Raw genomic sequence first — 15,993 nt, 5'->3', positions numbered from 1 at the left:
CCTCAGCCCCAGAAGGCTTGTTATCGAGTACAAAAGAAGGCATAATCATCTCTCGGTGCTGTGAGCGGCCTGGGATGCTTGGAGGAGCCTGGAGGACTGAGGACTTCCCAGGAGGGAGCTCTGTGTGTGAGGTGGGGGTGGGAGATAGCGCTGGAGCCGAACCCAGCCTCAGGACTTGGAACCTGTGTCCAGGAGCCCCTTCGTTCCAGGCGTGTCCTCTGGACCCCTGTGGCTCCTCACACCTTCTCCAAAAAGTAGAGGACCCCCCAAATGATAGGAACCTTCTGAGGCTCCTGGGCAGAACGGTCCCTCAGATTAAGCGAGGTGACCTGCACACCATTCCTTTCCCCCTCAAGGGCACGATGAGGCCCAAAGGGCTGATGTGGCCTGCAGGTCAGCCGAGAGGCTCTTCTGGTCCCAAGACTCAGAAGTGGTCACTGGGGGCATCGCTTCTCCAGCCATCTTCCTGCTCCTTGTTTGGCATCTTAATTTTGTTAACTCTAGTGTTACATTACCTCTCATTCAGCTACTTCTAGGGTCGTGTGGTTTGGGAATGGGGGAGGACAAAGCCCACTGGCCCATATGTTTTACTAGTGCACTCGTTTCCTGGACACACAGGTTTTTTTCAAAAGTTTTCCCATGATACCGTCTTTTTAAATAACCGCTTTTGTGTATTTTACAAGGGAGGCTGATGTCTGGATTGCCAAATTATTTCTGGTTCTTTTGAAACGGAGCTTAGGCGATCACAAACCAAAGACCTTCTGGGCAGATGTGCCTAATGCTTTATTTTGACCCAGAATATGCAGCTAGCATCCGAGCATCCCGTAAATACTCCAGAGAGGACCGCGATTAAGAGCTAGGCTCGTGGAGCGGGAGTTTGAGCATTAAGTCTAAGTGATGTTTCCAACTGGGACTGGCATCGCGCTTTAAATAACTGTGTTCTGATCATTTAGGTCTCTCTTTATAGGGCATCTTTCATGACCAAGACTGTCCAGTACCAAAATGAGCTACATAAATTCCTAATCTGGGATACAGCTGGACAAGAACGAGTAAGTCGCCCTTTAATTTACTATGTGTTTTTCTGAGGCCCACCGTAAAGCTCCAACCCAACTGTCAGTGTCCCTGTCATCTCACGTTACTCGCTTCTCTTCCGTGCGCCAGAGACACATTGATTTCCATTTGCGTCGGCCAGCCTTTTTCTTTTCAATTAGAGCCACAACGTCCACTGATGGAGAAAGTGATAATGAGCACTGAGGGCATTTTTATACTTTTGAGTGTCTTAAAGTAAATGCTGACTAACAGGCCTGATAAAATCCCACTCAGAGCATTGTGTGTAATTTGGGGCTCCATCCTCTAGCAAAGATATAAAAGAATTAGTGGTAGAAAGGGAGCGTTAAGCACATCTCATTTATAGCTGCCTTTTAAAAGCTAAAGAGGGAACTTTACAGCATATAAAGTTGGAGATTTAAGTGAAATGGATGAGCTAACTCCGAGCCGAGCAATAGGTACTTAATAAATGCCTGATGATAGAATTGTCCAAGATGGTTATCTGCTTGAGGAAGAGCCCGAACCAGAGGTGGGGCCTGGGCCGTGGCCTCTCAGTGCAGAGTGCGATTTGGTGAGGCCCACCCGCATCAGACAAGGGGTGGGGAGGCAGGGCAAGGAACAGACGCTGCCCGCTGCCTCATTTTCCCTCTGGGCCCGACGTCTGATGTCCCTGTCGAGGTGCGTCTGGCAGCCACCCCATTATTCAGCTGCTGTTTAATTTTGTTTTCAAACAGTCCTATCAAAACAGGACATCTGATGGATGCACGGTGCTGTCGTGAGCGCCTAGACGTGCACCGGAAGTAATCAGGAGAGGTCGTCCGTCATCACGATCTTATCTAAGACAGCATAGATACTGTGTGTGGTATAAAGTCTGACAGGCACCATCACAGACAAATGGGGGAAGACAAAACAAGCCATTACGGTCGTCCTAGACATAGACCTCATACATTTGTACCGATTTAATGTCTTAAGTTTGCTGTTTGGTTCCTTCTGTTGTGTTTTTTGTTTTTTTGTTGGTTTTTTTTTAACACCGGATGTCATGTCCTACGTCCAGTGACTCATCTGAGATACATCTGCTTAATCTCCCCGTCCACACTCCTCCTGCTTTGTGTTGTGCATCTAGAATGGAGCGTTGAGGACAGCCAGACCCTTGCAAACCGTCACTCTTCCACCCTTCACGAGTGTTGCTTCCCGTGGTCTCCATGAATATATCTATAGACACAGCCCTGGTGTCTGTCCTATTAGCCAAGAACACTGTAGCTCTTCATACCAGTAATACATGTACCTTTCACTGAATCCCAAGTTTCAGTTACCCCCTCCCATATATTTGATGATACAGCAAAACCCTCATCATAAAGAATCATGCTATAATATAGACTCCATTATACTTTGAATCGGAGCCTGTTCTAGCATACACAGTGATGTAGAGTATCTCTTTTCTCTAGAACATAAAAAAAGAATAACACAGGGCTTTACGCCTCTCCCTTACTACTACCATAATATCAGGATTCTTTTAGGTGTTGTCATTAGCTAGTTTGCCTGCCTCTTGTTTCCACGCTTCTAATGGACTCTGCACCAGGGTAGTTGCTCTGAGATGCAAATCTGCCTCCCCCCCCCCGCCGAAGCAGGTCACTTAGCCAGGGGCTGGCATGGGGAATGGCAGGCAGGCAGGCATGTGGGGTCCAGAGGACTGCCCGGTGGAACCCCATGCTGTGGAGGTCATCAGGAGAGGAGCACTAGCTGCTGAGCACCCCCTCCAGCCAGGTGTTGCAGGGAGGAGTTCATGTCCAGGCTGGCCAGGTCACCAGGGGTCATCTGACAGCTAACCACACTTGGTTTGAAATGCTGTGAGCCTCATACCAGACACATCCAGGAGCTTGGTCTGACTGCCAGTTTGCCCTGGGCAAGGCCTTTCAGACCTGACTCGGCCAGACTCCATTTTCACTTCCCACTAGTTTATCTTTTTGGACCAAACTGCTTACAGTTCTCCAGCATGCTATACGGCCTCACCCTCCTACTAACCATGCACTGTTCCCTATGCTCGGAATACCCTCCCTCCCACTTCAGCCGAGAAAACTCATAGGCAGCCTTCAAAACTCGCCTTGATGGCACCTCAGGGGGGCCTTTCCTAACCATCCCTGCTATGTTCAGACAAGTCACGGCTTTACCATTTGCCTGCATTGCTCAAATCTGAGTCTGGAGGTCACCTTTGATTCCTCCGTCCTCATCTGCCCCTCACATTTGTTCTATCAGCGTGCCTCCCAGCCGTGGCTTCTAAATGTACATCATTACGTTCACCTCCCTCCACCTCCACTGCCGGCACTCTGTGCTCAGCCACCTGCGACTCACTAGAGGGTCCCTGTAGCCTTTTAACTGGTCCCCAACTTCCCTCTTCCCAGCCTGCCACCCTGCGTCATTTCTCCTCACGGGACCCGGAGGGATCTTCTGAAAACAGAAATCAGATGCTGTTGTCTTCCTGCTTAATACCCTTCAGTGACTTCCCACTGCTCTCAGATAGCCAAGATCTGAACTGGGGCCTGCAGAGCCCTGCACGGCCTGCTCTGCCTTCTTGCCTCGGTTTGCCCTCCTGGCTCGTTCTCCCTCTTACCCACTGTGTTCCAGCCCACTGGCCTCCATTCAGTTCCTCCAACGCCCCAAGGTCCTTGCCTCAAGCGTTCACGTACGTTGTTTCCTCTGCTGGAACTCTCTCTTCTTTTGCTCAGACCATGGCCGGCTGGCTCCTTCTCAGTCTTTTAGTCTCAGGTTCGGTGACACACCCTCAGAGTTTTCCCTAACCCCCCTGCCCTAAGCAGGGCCCCGGTGCATTCTCCATCACTGCCTCCTATTCATTTTCCTCAGGACCCTCACTGCAATTTGTAATTAGGTGATCTGTCTACTGAACTTGATTGACAAGAGCTGGAACCCGCGTCTTGGTCACTGCCGATTTCCCACTGCCTGACAAAGCACTGATGCTCAGATGCTGGTCAAATCAGTCAGTGATGAACTCTTCAGAGTATTTATTTGTATCCTACACTGTCTTTGATTGCCCCCATCCATGGGATTGTCTCCTGTTTCCTTACTTGTCTGTCTTCTGTCAGACTGTGGGCTCCTTGTGGGCAGGGACTGTATTCATGTCTGTCCTCTCAGCCCCTGGCACACAATATTGCTGTCAGTGGATTTATGTCAATCTATTGCCAGCCCTACTTTTGCACAGATAAGGAAGGACAGATCCTCTGCTGTTACCATGTGAGTATTGCATGCCTCAAATTATTAATTTCTGATATTTGCGTATGTATTGTTCCCTACATTAGTAAGTTCCCTACAATAGTAAGACTCATCATGGAACCAAAAGGCATCATAAAATGAGAAGAGAATCCTTTCTGAAGAACTGACCGTTCAAACATCCTTTCCCCATTTGACTCTTGCGTCCATTGCTGTCTGTGGTTTTGGCAGGTGGATTGTCTTTCTGATGGTCCAGTTGCAATTGATTTGCAAATTGATTTCATTAAGTCAGTGAAAGTGATTTTGGAGAACTTCACAAATGTCATGCAAAGCCTGCTGATGGTGGGGATCTTGTTAAATGAAGGGGAAGTACTGATCAGGATGATGATGTAAGTATTTCAGAAGATAATGATTTATGGACCAAAGAGTTGAGCAGCCTAGAAAAAACTGATGGAGTGCTCAGATATTTTTGTAAAAATTCCCTTTTTGTGATCAGATGGGAGAGTCAAACATGAAATGAAAGATAGACATCGTATTGTGCTAGCATATAGTTTTATCAGAAGAATCACAGTCCTCAATCAGCTTCGATTCAGTGTTCGTTCAGGAAACTAGCTCCAGGTTGCAATGATAAACCCTAACTTTTTCCAAACATCAGATGAAATTCAACTTCTCATAATTTCAATTTATTTTCTCAAGAGAGTGCCTTTGTCAGATCTTTTTGTCCCTATTTGCTATCCTAAACGAATTCATTCCTCCCCCAATCGTCCTTCACTAACAAGGATTCCCACAGTAGCTTGGAGACAGACCCAGCACCGTGCACAAACGAGCACCACAGATACCATAAACACACCATAAATGGAGCAAGAACATTTCAAATACTTTCCAAGAAAGCCTCTTAACTGAACTTTAATAGATACCGCCTCCAGTCCTTGGATGTAGGTATATGAATCTTCACATGGTTTCTTCTGATGACCGTTTGCAGGGGACGGAGCACCAGGAGGGCACAAACTCGGTTATTGTCATGGGAACAAGGAAATGTCCTCATGTTTTACAGTCAGGAAAACGGGGCGCCTGGGGGGCTCAGTCAGTTCGGCGTCTGCCTTCCGCTCAGGGCGTGATCCCTGGGTCCTGGGATTGAGTCCCGCATCGGGCTCCCTGCTCGGTGGAGAGTCTGCTTCTCCCTCTCCCTCTGCCCCCCACTCATGCTCGCTCGCTCGCTCTTCCTCTCGGGCGCACTCGCAAAAATAATAAAATCTTTTTTTTTATTTTAAATAAAATAAATAAAATGAGGGAAACGTGTGGTAGTTGAGTATCCTCTAGAGCTGGGGTTGGCGCTCTGGCCTGTTGGCCAAATACAGCCCACTGCCCGGTTTTATTGGGACACAGCCCCGCTCGTTGGTTTACACATTGTCTGCAGCAACTTTCACTCTAAAGTAGTAGAGTTGAATAGATAATGAAAAAATCATATGACCCACAAAACCTAAAATATTTGCTACGTGGCCCTTCCCAGAAAAGGTTTTGCCAACCTTGATCTTTTGGAGGAGAGATGTGCTGACATCCTTTGAGTCTCTTTTAATCTGCCACTTTCTTTACGCCAAAAGGTCATGGAAAGAGTTTCAGTGTCAGTAATGGCAGGGTGGCTTATAAGGGACTAACCCTCCTAGAGATAACAGTTACCCACAAACCCTGGACAAACCATTAAAAAACAAGTCTCCGAAGGCACTGCCAGATGCAGTCAGAGACTGCAAAGTGAATTAGAGCGGGTGAGGCTCGTATTGGTATAGCTTTTCCCCAAAGGGCACGCTCTAGTCCATGCCACACAGCGTAGCTAGGACTCAGGCAGAAAGGCCCGGTTTTTAGTTTGTGGTATTTGAGGACAGAGTTCGATGCTGCTGGAGCAGCCCGGGGGGGAAGGGGACAAATCCCAGAAAAGATGGATCCAGCAAGGAAGGAAGCTCCAAAATCTGCTTAAAATTCCCTTCAGGCCTTCGTTTGACTCCCCGCTGCAAGTGCACAGGGAAGACATCGAGGAACCTAACAGAAGAACAACGGCTAGAGCGGCAACGACACAGCAGAGAGACAGTGGGAGCTTCCCGGGAAACTTTAGAAGGGCCAGGCCTTACAGGGAGAGACCATGGCCCAGAACGACAAGCAGGCCCACCCTCACCGTGTGCAAAACCAATCTCAGGGTGATTGTCCAGGTCTTAACACTTCAGAGAAGATCCTAGAAGCCAGAGAGTATAAATACACTCACAGACTTAAAGGAAGAGTAGTCTTACCAACTTAACTGCAGGTGGGGATTCTCACACAGAATGGAAACTAATGATCGAACAAATGGAAATGCTAAAGCCGAAGACCCCAGTACCTACAATGGAAAGTCCCTGGGATGACCGGCAAAACAAATTAGCCAATCGGAAGAACAGAGCGTGGGAAACGTTAACAGCACCATGGGGGACAGATCCCAACAGCCTGATGTGTGTAACTAGAGACCCAGAAGTTGTGAAGAGAGAAGGGAAACAATAAAAAGATACTTTGAGAAAATTTCCCCATTTTGGTAAAACATATCAACTCATAAATCCAAGAAGTTCTAACAAACTTATACGTACAAAGGAAACCACACAGACCACTGAAAATCGAAGCGAAAGAGGAAAACCACTAAAGCAGCAGAGATAACGGACACACACTGCACAGGGAACAGCCACGCACGTGGTCCCCAGCTTCTGGCAGAGGTGGTGCGGGCCCGAAGACGGTGGGGCACAAGCCTCTTGAAAGTGCTTGAAAGCAGAAATGTCCATCTGCCAAAATTGGCTTTCAGGTACAAAGTCCAAGGAATGACCTTTTTAGAAGAATAAAAGCTGAGAGGATTTGGCAGCAGCCCTAGAAAGGTTGTTCAGGCCGAAGGGAAGCACCACCAGGCGGTCACTCATATCGATGGGAAGAATAAGAATGCTAGAAGTGGTAAACAGGAAAATCTTTTTTTCTTCTTAACTTACTTACTGGTTATTAATGTAAAAATTATAACATTGGTTTGTATAGCTTACAGCATATGTAGATTTTTAATATTTGACAGCAGCACAGAGGACAGTGGGGAAAAAATTAGGCTCTTGCAACACTGTGTTATTTTATGTGAGGTGTTGCATTTTAAATTCGAAGTAGACTGTGAGAAAAAAACGTAGTTATAAGAGCAACTGCTTAAAAATACAAGAAGGTATAACTAAAAAGCTAGTGAGCAAATTAATATATTAAAATTGGATACTAAAAAATAGTTGATGCAAAAGAGGGGAGGAAAGGAAAAACTGATTTTTTTTTTTTTAATGGAACAAATACAAAACAAAGCGGAACGGTAGACCTTATAACCAGCACATAGTTGAGCGTGGTTTTTGATGCATTCTGACCACCTCTGCCTTTTAAGCAGAATGTTCAGTTCCTTTACATATAATGTACTTCCTTATATAAGAGGAATACCTTTACTATGAAACATAGCTTAAAAATCAGGGAATGGGAAAGGATATCCTATGCAAATCATAACCAAATGGCAATTATTGTGGTTGCATCAATATCAGCATATGTCAGTAAGGTAGCCTTTTGAAGTCAAGAGTGATTATCAGGAATAAAAAAGGGGCATGATAAGGTGGGCATTAAGGAACTTTCTGTACCGATAGAAATGTTTTACATTTTGGTAGAATTGTGTTCGGATGGATACACATACACATTAGTCATTTTATCAGAACTTTAAGATCTTTTATCTAATTTAACCAACTGAGCCACCCAGGCACCCTGAGGTCTTTTATCTAATTTAAGGTCTTTGCATTTCTCTACATGAATTTTACCTTACAAATTTAAATGCTAAAGAAAATAAAAAACCAACAACCTTGTAAAGGATGTTGCCAGCATAATAACATCAAAAATTAAAGCTAAAAATTATATATCTTATAAGGGGTTAATACCCAAAATAAATAAAGAACTTACACAACTCAGCACCCAAAAAGCAACAACAACAAATAATCTGATTTTTAAATGGACAGAGGAACTGAATAGACATTTTTCCAAAGAAGACGTACAGATGGTTAACAGACATACGGAAAGATACTTAACATCAGCAATCACTAGGAAAACACAAATCAAAACCATGACGACATCCCACCTCACATCTGTCAGAATGGCAAGTATCACATAGACTGGGAGGCTCAGTCAGTTAGGTGTCCGACTCATGATCTCAGCTCAGGGCTTGATGTGTCAGGGTCATGAGTTCAAGACCCGCATTGGGCTCCACGGTGGATGTGGAGCCTACTTAAAAAAAAAAAAAAAAAAAGACAAGAAACAACAAGTGTTAGTGAGGATGCAGAGAAAAAGGCACCCTCTTGCACTGTTGGTGGAAATGTAAATTGGTGCAGCCACTATGGAAAACAGTATGGAAGTTCCTCAAGAAATTAAAAATAGAACTACCATATGATCCAGTAATTAATTCCACTGCTGGGTATTTACCTGGAGAAAATGAAAACGCTAATTCAGAAAGATAGATGCGCCCTTGTTTATTGCAGCATTATTTACAATAGCCAGGAATGTGGAAGCAGCCCAAGTGTGCATCGAATGATGAACGGATAAAGAGGGGTGTGGGTGTGTGTGGGTGTGTGTGGGTGTGTGTATAAAATGAAGTATTTCTCAGCCATTAAAAAAAAATGAGATCTTGCCATCTACAACAATGTGGATGGAGCTAGAGGACATAGTGCTAAGTGAAATAAGTCAGAGAAAGACAAATACCATGTGATTTCACTCATATGTAGAATCAACAAAAACAAAAACAAAAAAGCAGAAACAGACGCATAGCTACAGAGAACAAAGTGGTGGTTGCCAGAAGGAAGGGGGTGGGGAAGTGGGCAAAATGGGGGAAGGGGAGTGGGAGGTACAGACTCCCAGGTGTGGAATGAATCGGTCACGAGGGTGGAGGGTCCAGCACAAGGAATATAGTCAATGCTATTGTACTTGTGATGAATGGGGACAGATTGGTAGCTCTACTTATGGAGAGCACAGCATATCGACTTGTCCAATCGCTTTGTGGTACACTTGAAACTAACATAACGTTGTGTGTCCGCTATATGTAAAAATGAATGAAGCAAGTGAAGGAACAGAAGTGAAAGAAAAGCTAATACCATCACATGGTGCTCTCTGCATGCCTCTGCTAACCCTCACCCATGAAAGTCAGCCCAGAGTCTTCTCCATCTAATAATGTTTCCTATTCTGTAGTGCTTTCTTGCTTACAGTTCTTAGTGTCGTTATTTTCTGTCTCCAGCTTGACCTGTTTTATTGGACGTTATTGGGCTTTCACCCCAGGGGCAGAGATTTTTCTCACAATGAGTAGGAAAGCTTCGGATGTGTGGACATCTGGTCTGGCATTTAGTTGAACATCACCTCATACTCACACAGCCCTTAGTTATTCACCAATTCTTGCTTACCTGTAGTGTGCCAGGTATCAGGCTCCAGAGATAAAATGGTATGTGCTAAGCAGACATGCTCCCTTCCTGTCTTCCCTCCTGGAGTCATAATTTCACTTTCTTTTGCAAAACTCAAATTAAAGTGTAGAAGCCCAAGGTTAAGCTCACTGGATGAGAAGTGGCAGAATCTAACTCTGTATGTGAATTGTACGGTGCACCGGATGCTCGCCTCTGGCGACAGTTCCTACCTGTGCTTGGGGGTCAGCCACCAGAACGGAGAAGCAGGAGGAGAGCACGGTGCTATCTCATCAGCCATAGGAGTCAGGTTTCAGAGTCAGGGTCTAAGACAAAGATCTAGGATAGGTAAATTGCTTGGCTGCAAGCACGGGCATCCCGGCCACTGAGCACAATGCCCAGGATCGGTGTTGACTGGGTAGAGCCGCACGTTTTCCACTTCCCATCTTGTGCTCATCAGGAGAGGTGGCCTGCTGACTGAGCCCTGCAGTTATCCCTCTGCCTCCCCTTCCCATCCCTTCCCTCCCTGTCATCAGGTAGAGGTGGGGGGTGGGAAGGGGCCATGGGCACAGAGTGAAAGTCATGTTAATGAAATGAGAGTTGTACACGCCTTTGGGAATTGCCACGTGTGCGGATATCAAACAAGCCAGTTACAAACTCATCCAAGTAGCGAATGTAAATGTGTACTCGTTTCTGCAGGACAATCAGCATTTAGATGACAGGCTTATCTTTACGGCACCCGAATGCAGCCACTTCTCTGGAGAACTATCTACAGCATTATTTTTATCTCCTTGATAGTTGGGAAGCCAAAGTTTAAAAGACTATTGAACAAATGAATTCGGGAATTATAACATTGAGTTCAATTAAAAAGCCTTTTTAGCTGAAACAATTGTTTATAGCACCGTATTTAATTCCTATAAAACTGTACTGTAAACTGTCCTCTGAGAGCGTTACGTGAAAAGTTTCTTGCCCTTGGTAATTGCCGCTTCGTCTGCCCTGCGGCGCCGTGTCATCTGCTCGGGCTTAAGAGAAAGATTACCTTTGTGCAGGACCACTGGGCTTAAAAGTCTGGCGAGAAATGTCTTTAACCCGCTTTCCCAATTCTGTTGTGTCTTTCTCCCCCTCCTCTGCAGTTTCGTGCCTTAGCGCCGATGTACTATCGAGGGTCGGCTGCGGCCATCATTGTTTACGACATCACAAAAGAAGTAAGCCTTTCCATTTGCTGTAGACTGTTTTGAAAGCTCTCTCTTGGCTGCTTCGGCCTCCAGTTGCTTTCGTGTTTTGTGTTCCAGGAGACATTCTCAACGCTGAAGAACTGGGTGAAAGAGCTCCGGCAGCATGGCCCGCCCAATATCGTCGTTGCTATTGCCGGGAATAAGTGTGATCTTATCGACGTCAGGTGCGTTACAAGGCCAGGAGACAACAGTGCTGGCTATATGTTCCCTTTTTTCCTGAGCAGTCTCCAGTATAAGAATCTTGCTTTTGTCTCTGACATTGAAAAATTCCTTTTTGTTTAGTTGGAGTCCTGAAGTTTCAGACAAAAATTAAGAGTTCAGACGTTTGGGGATGAGTAGATGAGAGAGAGAGAGGCACAGGTGTGTGATTTATGAAAACATCGGTCACATCATACTTGACATTATCTGAGATGAGTGCAGCCCCCCAGTTCCCATGACACCAGGTGCTTGAGCGGGGAGAACATACACACTTTAAGGGAAGCACATTTACTGGAAGTCTCTGGACCACTTCCATGATTCCCAGAGCAAGGACTTGACTTTGGCAGGGAAGGAAACCCTTGCCGTTCTGTGATCGTCCCATCAGACGGATGCATCGCCAGGAGTGCTGAGTTGGGTTTTGTGCTTGTGGTACCACAGAAGTGGTGTGATTGGGAAGACCACATGTCAGGGCTCAGTCACTAGCCATTCATGACATCCTTTGTCATCACGAATCTGGTTAATACTGGGTAGGTGGGGATAACGTTCAGCTCTTGAAGGGTAGAATTTCTGATATGCAATTATTGCCTTCCAGAGAAGTCATGGAAAGAGATGCTAAGGACTACGCCGACTCCATCCATGCGATTTTTGTGGAGACGAGTGCAAAAAACGCGATAAACATAAATGAACTCTTTATAGAAATTAGTGAGTATCTCTGTGCCCTCTGGGTTTTCTCTTTGCAGAGTGCCTTAATACAGACTTACACGGCTGGGGAGAATTCCCTCCGCACATAGAGTGGTCTGGTCTCCGCCATTGTTCTCAGCGGAACCGTGTGGGAGAACATAAGAGTGGCGGCCGGGTCTCAGATTATGTTCTAATTGCTGGGGAGCTGCTGCCTGGTGACTGCAGCCCTTCTCGAAGAGTGCTGCTACCGAGTAAACAGTTCGCAGGGCCTAGAGGTCCTGGAAGCTGTCACCTCTCCCTCAGTCTCTCTTTAAATGTGTTTCAGTTAGTCATCCAAAGTCATTGAAAATGAACAAAACAATAAAGGGAAATAAAATGCAAGTGGGACTCCACTATAAGAAAACCCTCAAGAGTAAATAAATACCAGGCGAGTAGAAAGTAAGGCCTGTCTTTCCACCCTTCCCCCTTCCCTTTCCAGAAGTGTTAACATGAGGCCGCTGGATGGAGGGAGGCTGCCACACCCCTTCGGGGTCCTCTACAGATTGTATCTGTGTTTATTCATTTCATTCAAATTCATCAAAATATTTATTGAGAACAGTTCCAGGCTCAGGGGAGACCGTGGTGAACAAGACAGACGCAGCCCCCGCTCTCCTGAAGCACGCATTTTGCAGGAGACAGGCTGTGAGCACAGAAACGAGCAGCGTCCCTTCAGACGACATGCAGCGATAGGAAAACATAATGTGGGATGAAGTGAAGGAGTGTCTGTACGTGGTCAGCGAAGGCCTCTCGGAGCAGGTGATGGTGGAGCTGAGATCGGACAGAGCAGGCTATGCGAAGATCTGGGATTCACGTTAACTTGACGTGTCAGAGTTCCAGGTGGAGAACAGGAGAAAGCCGGCAGGGCACGGTGAACTTACTGGGTGAGGTCAGAGATGACTGAGGCTGGAAGCGTGCTTGGCCATCGTGTAGAGGAGGGAGTGCAAAATCCAGCACCCACCAGGGCCAGCCAGGGACGGGCCATTAGCACTGGGACGTGGGAGCAGCAGAAAGCCTGGTGACCCCTACAGCTGGTACATGTGGGCCCTGCTCCAACAGGCGGGGTCACAGTGGAATGTAGGCTCCTGGTTGTCCAATTAATTACTGGGGTTATTTTTTTTTAAAGATTTTTATTTATTTATTTGACAGAGAGAGAGAGCACAAACAGGGGGAGCAGCAGAGGGAGAGGGAGAAGCAGGCTTGCCACCAAGCAGGGAGCCCGATGCGGGGCTCAATCCCAGGACCCCAAGATCATGACCTGAGACCTCAGATGGACGCTTAACTGACTGAGCCACCCAGGCTCCCCTACTGGGGTTATTTTTATCTTTTTTGATGATTTTAGTTTGTTCGGAGATCTGGATTTTATGTAATATGTCCTGCTATTTAGATCTGGCCATTCAGATATTTTCAAAGCACCGTGCAGGCCTACCGAGCCCATCTGCCATCATTTGGGGCCACTGGCCTGCTGGCCAGCAGCCTCTTGTCCGGTTCCTTCCCTTCAGCATTTGAAGCCCTGGTGGTGTTGTCTTCCTCACTGTAAAAATGGTCACCGAGATGCATGTTTGAAAGGCAACATGAAGCCAGTCGGGAATTTTTCAGTTCAAGCTAAAATACCTAAGCACGTGGTGTTGTGAGGGTGCCAAAAGTAGTGCTGTGTTTTACGTGGTCTTTACTCCGGCAGTATTGAACAGGATGGTAGTGAGTTATGCCAACAGTGAAAATTCTTGTATAAAAGCTAGCATGTACATACTCATTTTAACTGTGAAAAATAAAAAAATATATGTTCACAAAGATTAGAAAAATTTAGAGAGAAGTAAATTGAGTTTATTGTTTACTGGATGTTGTAAAATTGCGTTAGCGCAGTGCCTGGCATTTATTGAAGTGTAATATATGGACAGAAGGGTGCTTAGAACTGTAAAAGAGAAGAGGAATTTGCACAAACTGAGTATACTCCTACAGGCGGCACGCACATCGAGACCCAGCAGTACTCCAGAATTCTCCCCCATGCCGCTGCAATCCCTCCCTGTCCCCCTGCCCCCAAGGGAAGCACGGTCCGGACTGCTGGCTCTTCAGATTTGTTTTGCCTGTTTTTATACTTTATATTTTTTAAAAAACATACTATATGTCCTCTTTTTTATGTGGCTTCTTTAGCTGTACGTTACATTTGTCAGATTCATCCATATCATCGCATGACTCATCCTCATGACCATAGTGTGTGTGTGTGTGTGTGTGTGTGTGTGTGCGCGCGCGCGCGCGCAGTAGTACTAGTAGTAGGGGAGAATACCCACCATGTAGTTATCCATCCTCTTGATAGGTATGTGAGTAGTTGCTTGCAGTTCAGAGCTGTGGCAAGTAGTACGTCTGTGAGCATTCACGTCACATCTGGTGTGCGTACACTGCGGACGCATGTTTGTCACATCTGTTTATACCCAGAAGAAGAGTTACTGAGTCACTGGGTGTGCAGGTGTTCAGTAGGAGTTTGCCGCCAGTCTTCAAAGTGGTTACACCAGCAGACACTCACACCAGCGGTATATGGAACCCCAGTCACTCCGCGTCTGTGTGCCAGTCTTGATCTGCATTCATGGTCGACAGTTAATGAAGTTGAGCCCCTTTCTGGATATTTATTTATTTTTATGTGAAGATATCTGGATATCCTCTTTTGTGAACTTTTGCCTATTTTCCTGTTGAGGTACTTCCCTTTTTCTTAATTATGTTTAGAGTTTATTTTGGATATGAGTCCATCATTGATTATGTGTATTGAAAGGATCTGCTGTGTGGCTTGATCTCCATTTGTGAATCAACTGTTTCATAGAGCCGGGATTTTTAATCTTGATATAATCCAATTTATCCTTATTTCTGTTAACAGTACTTTCTGGCTCTGGTTTAGAGCCAGAAAAATGTTCTCCTCTGCTTTCTTCTAAGACAGTTTCAGAGATGGCACTGTAATACCAGCTGGATTTCCATGATTTGTTTATTAGAAATATGTAACAACAAGAAGCTTCGGTAAAGCTTTTAAATAAATTTGCAGTTTATTCACAGCAGTATCTACAGGCTTTTGAGAAGTAGTCGTAGGACATTCTGGGGGACACTTTCAAGTGTAGACACCATGCTGTGTACTACCCACCTGGATTTGCAGGCTGCTGAACGTGCTGGAGGCTCCAGGCTTGGTGACCAAGGACCTGAGAATTGGCAGATTGCATCTCAGCCTTGTTAGTGCCACGAGATGCACGTGTCCGTTCATTCCATGCTTTCGAAATACTTCCATGCCCGTTACTGTGCTAAATGATACCAGAAACAAAGATGGAGGAAAGAGGACCGTTTCCCTTGAAGAACTTTGGGTCTAATTCAAGGGACATAGCTCTGGAGGCAAATGAGTAGCTCTGGCCCCTGGCTGATTTTAGAATGGGAGGTATTAGAGAGAGCTAGGAAGTGGGAGGGCATCTGGAAGGCCTTTGTGCATGGACACAATCCTTGCATTACGGGCTGGGTAGGTGGGTGGTGATTTAAGGTTTCTCCTGAAATTGACATTATGCTTCACGGAGCAGTAAAGTGAAACCTGTTCATTCTCATGCATTGTTGGTAGGAGAATAAAGTGGCACAGCCTCTTTAGAGAGCAATTTGGCAGCATCTGTCAAAATTTAAATTGCACGTCCTTCTTGCATTTGTGCTAGATAGACACTGGGAACATGGTGTGTCAGATAAATACCCAGGAGTAGAATAGCGTGACCCAGTTCTTCCGCCTCTGTTAATTTATCTTACACATCGGTTCACAGAGATATTTTTTACATTGTTGTTAATACCATCACAACGTTGGAAACAAACTAAATATCCATCAACAGGGGAATGGTTAAATAAATTATGGTACATCCATGCAATGTAGTAGCATAGAGCTATTAGAAACAGTGGAGCAACCCCCAGAGTATATTCAGTGGAAGCAGCAAGGTGGACAACAGTGCCCATGTCTGCTCCTCTCGGGGCTTAAGGACGGGGCCAGGTACAGTTGTGTGTGTGTCCTGTACGTGTCTATGCACACCCATCTCTGGATGGTGGTTCTGCCCCAAGGCAGAGGGACAGGCATGTTCTGATGGAATTTGTTTACCAAAGTGCATATACTCCCTACTCAGAAT

General features: G+C 45.8%; 1 protein-coding gene across 1 annotated transcript in view; it reads left to right on the top strand.

Annotated features, from left to right (window-relative positions):
* RAB22A (RAB22A, member RAS oncogene family) overlaps positions 1-15,993 on the top strand; it is a 55,831-nt gene that overhangs the window by 32,312 nt on the left and 7,526 nt on the right. The window contains exons 3-6 of the mRNA XM_026503804.4: positions 968-1,049; positions 10,850-10,921; positions 11,009-11,115; positions 11,742-11,851. Of these exons, the coding sequence (XP_026359589.1) occupies positions 968-1,049; positions 10,850-10,921; positions 11,009-11,115; positions 11,742-11,851 (371 nt within the window). The remainder of the gene's footprint in view (positions 1-967; positions 1,050-10,849; positions 10,922-11,008; positions 11,116-11,741; positions 11,852-15,993) is intronic.

Source organism: Ursus arctos, unplaced genomic scaffold (assembly GCF_023065955.2).
Source record: "Ursus arctos isolate Adak ecotype North America unplaced genomic scaffold, UrsArc2.0 scaffold_16, whole genome shotgun sequence".
In the NCBI taxonomy this organism is placed as follows: domain Eukaryota; kingdom Metazoa; phylum Chordata; class Mammalia; order Carnivora; family Ursidae; genus Ursus; species Ursus arctos.
Note: the sequence above shows the minus strand (reverse complement) of the source record. Positions and strands in the feature narration are given on the sequence as shown.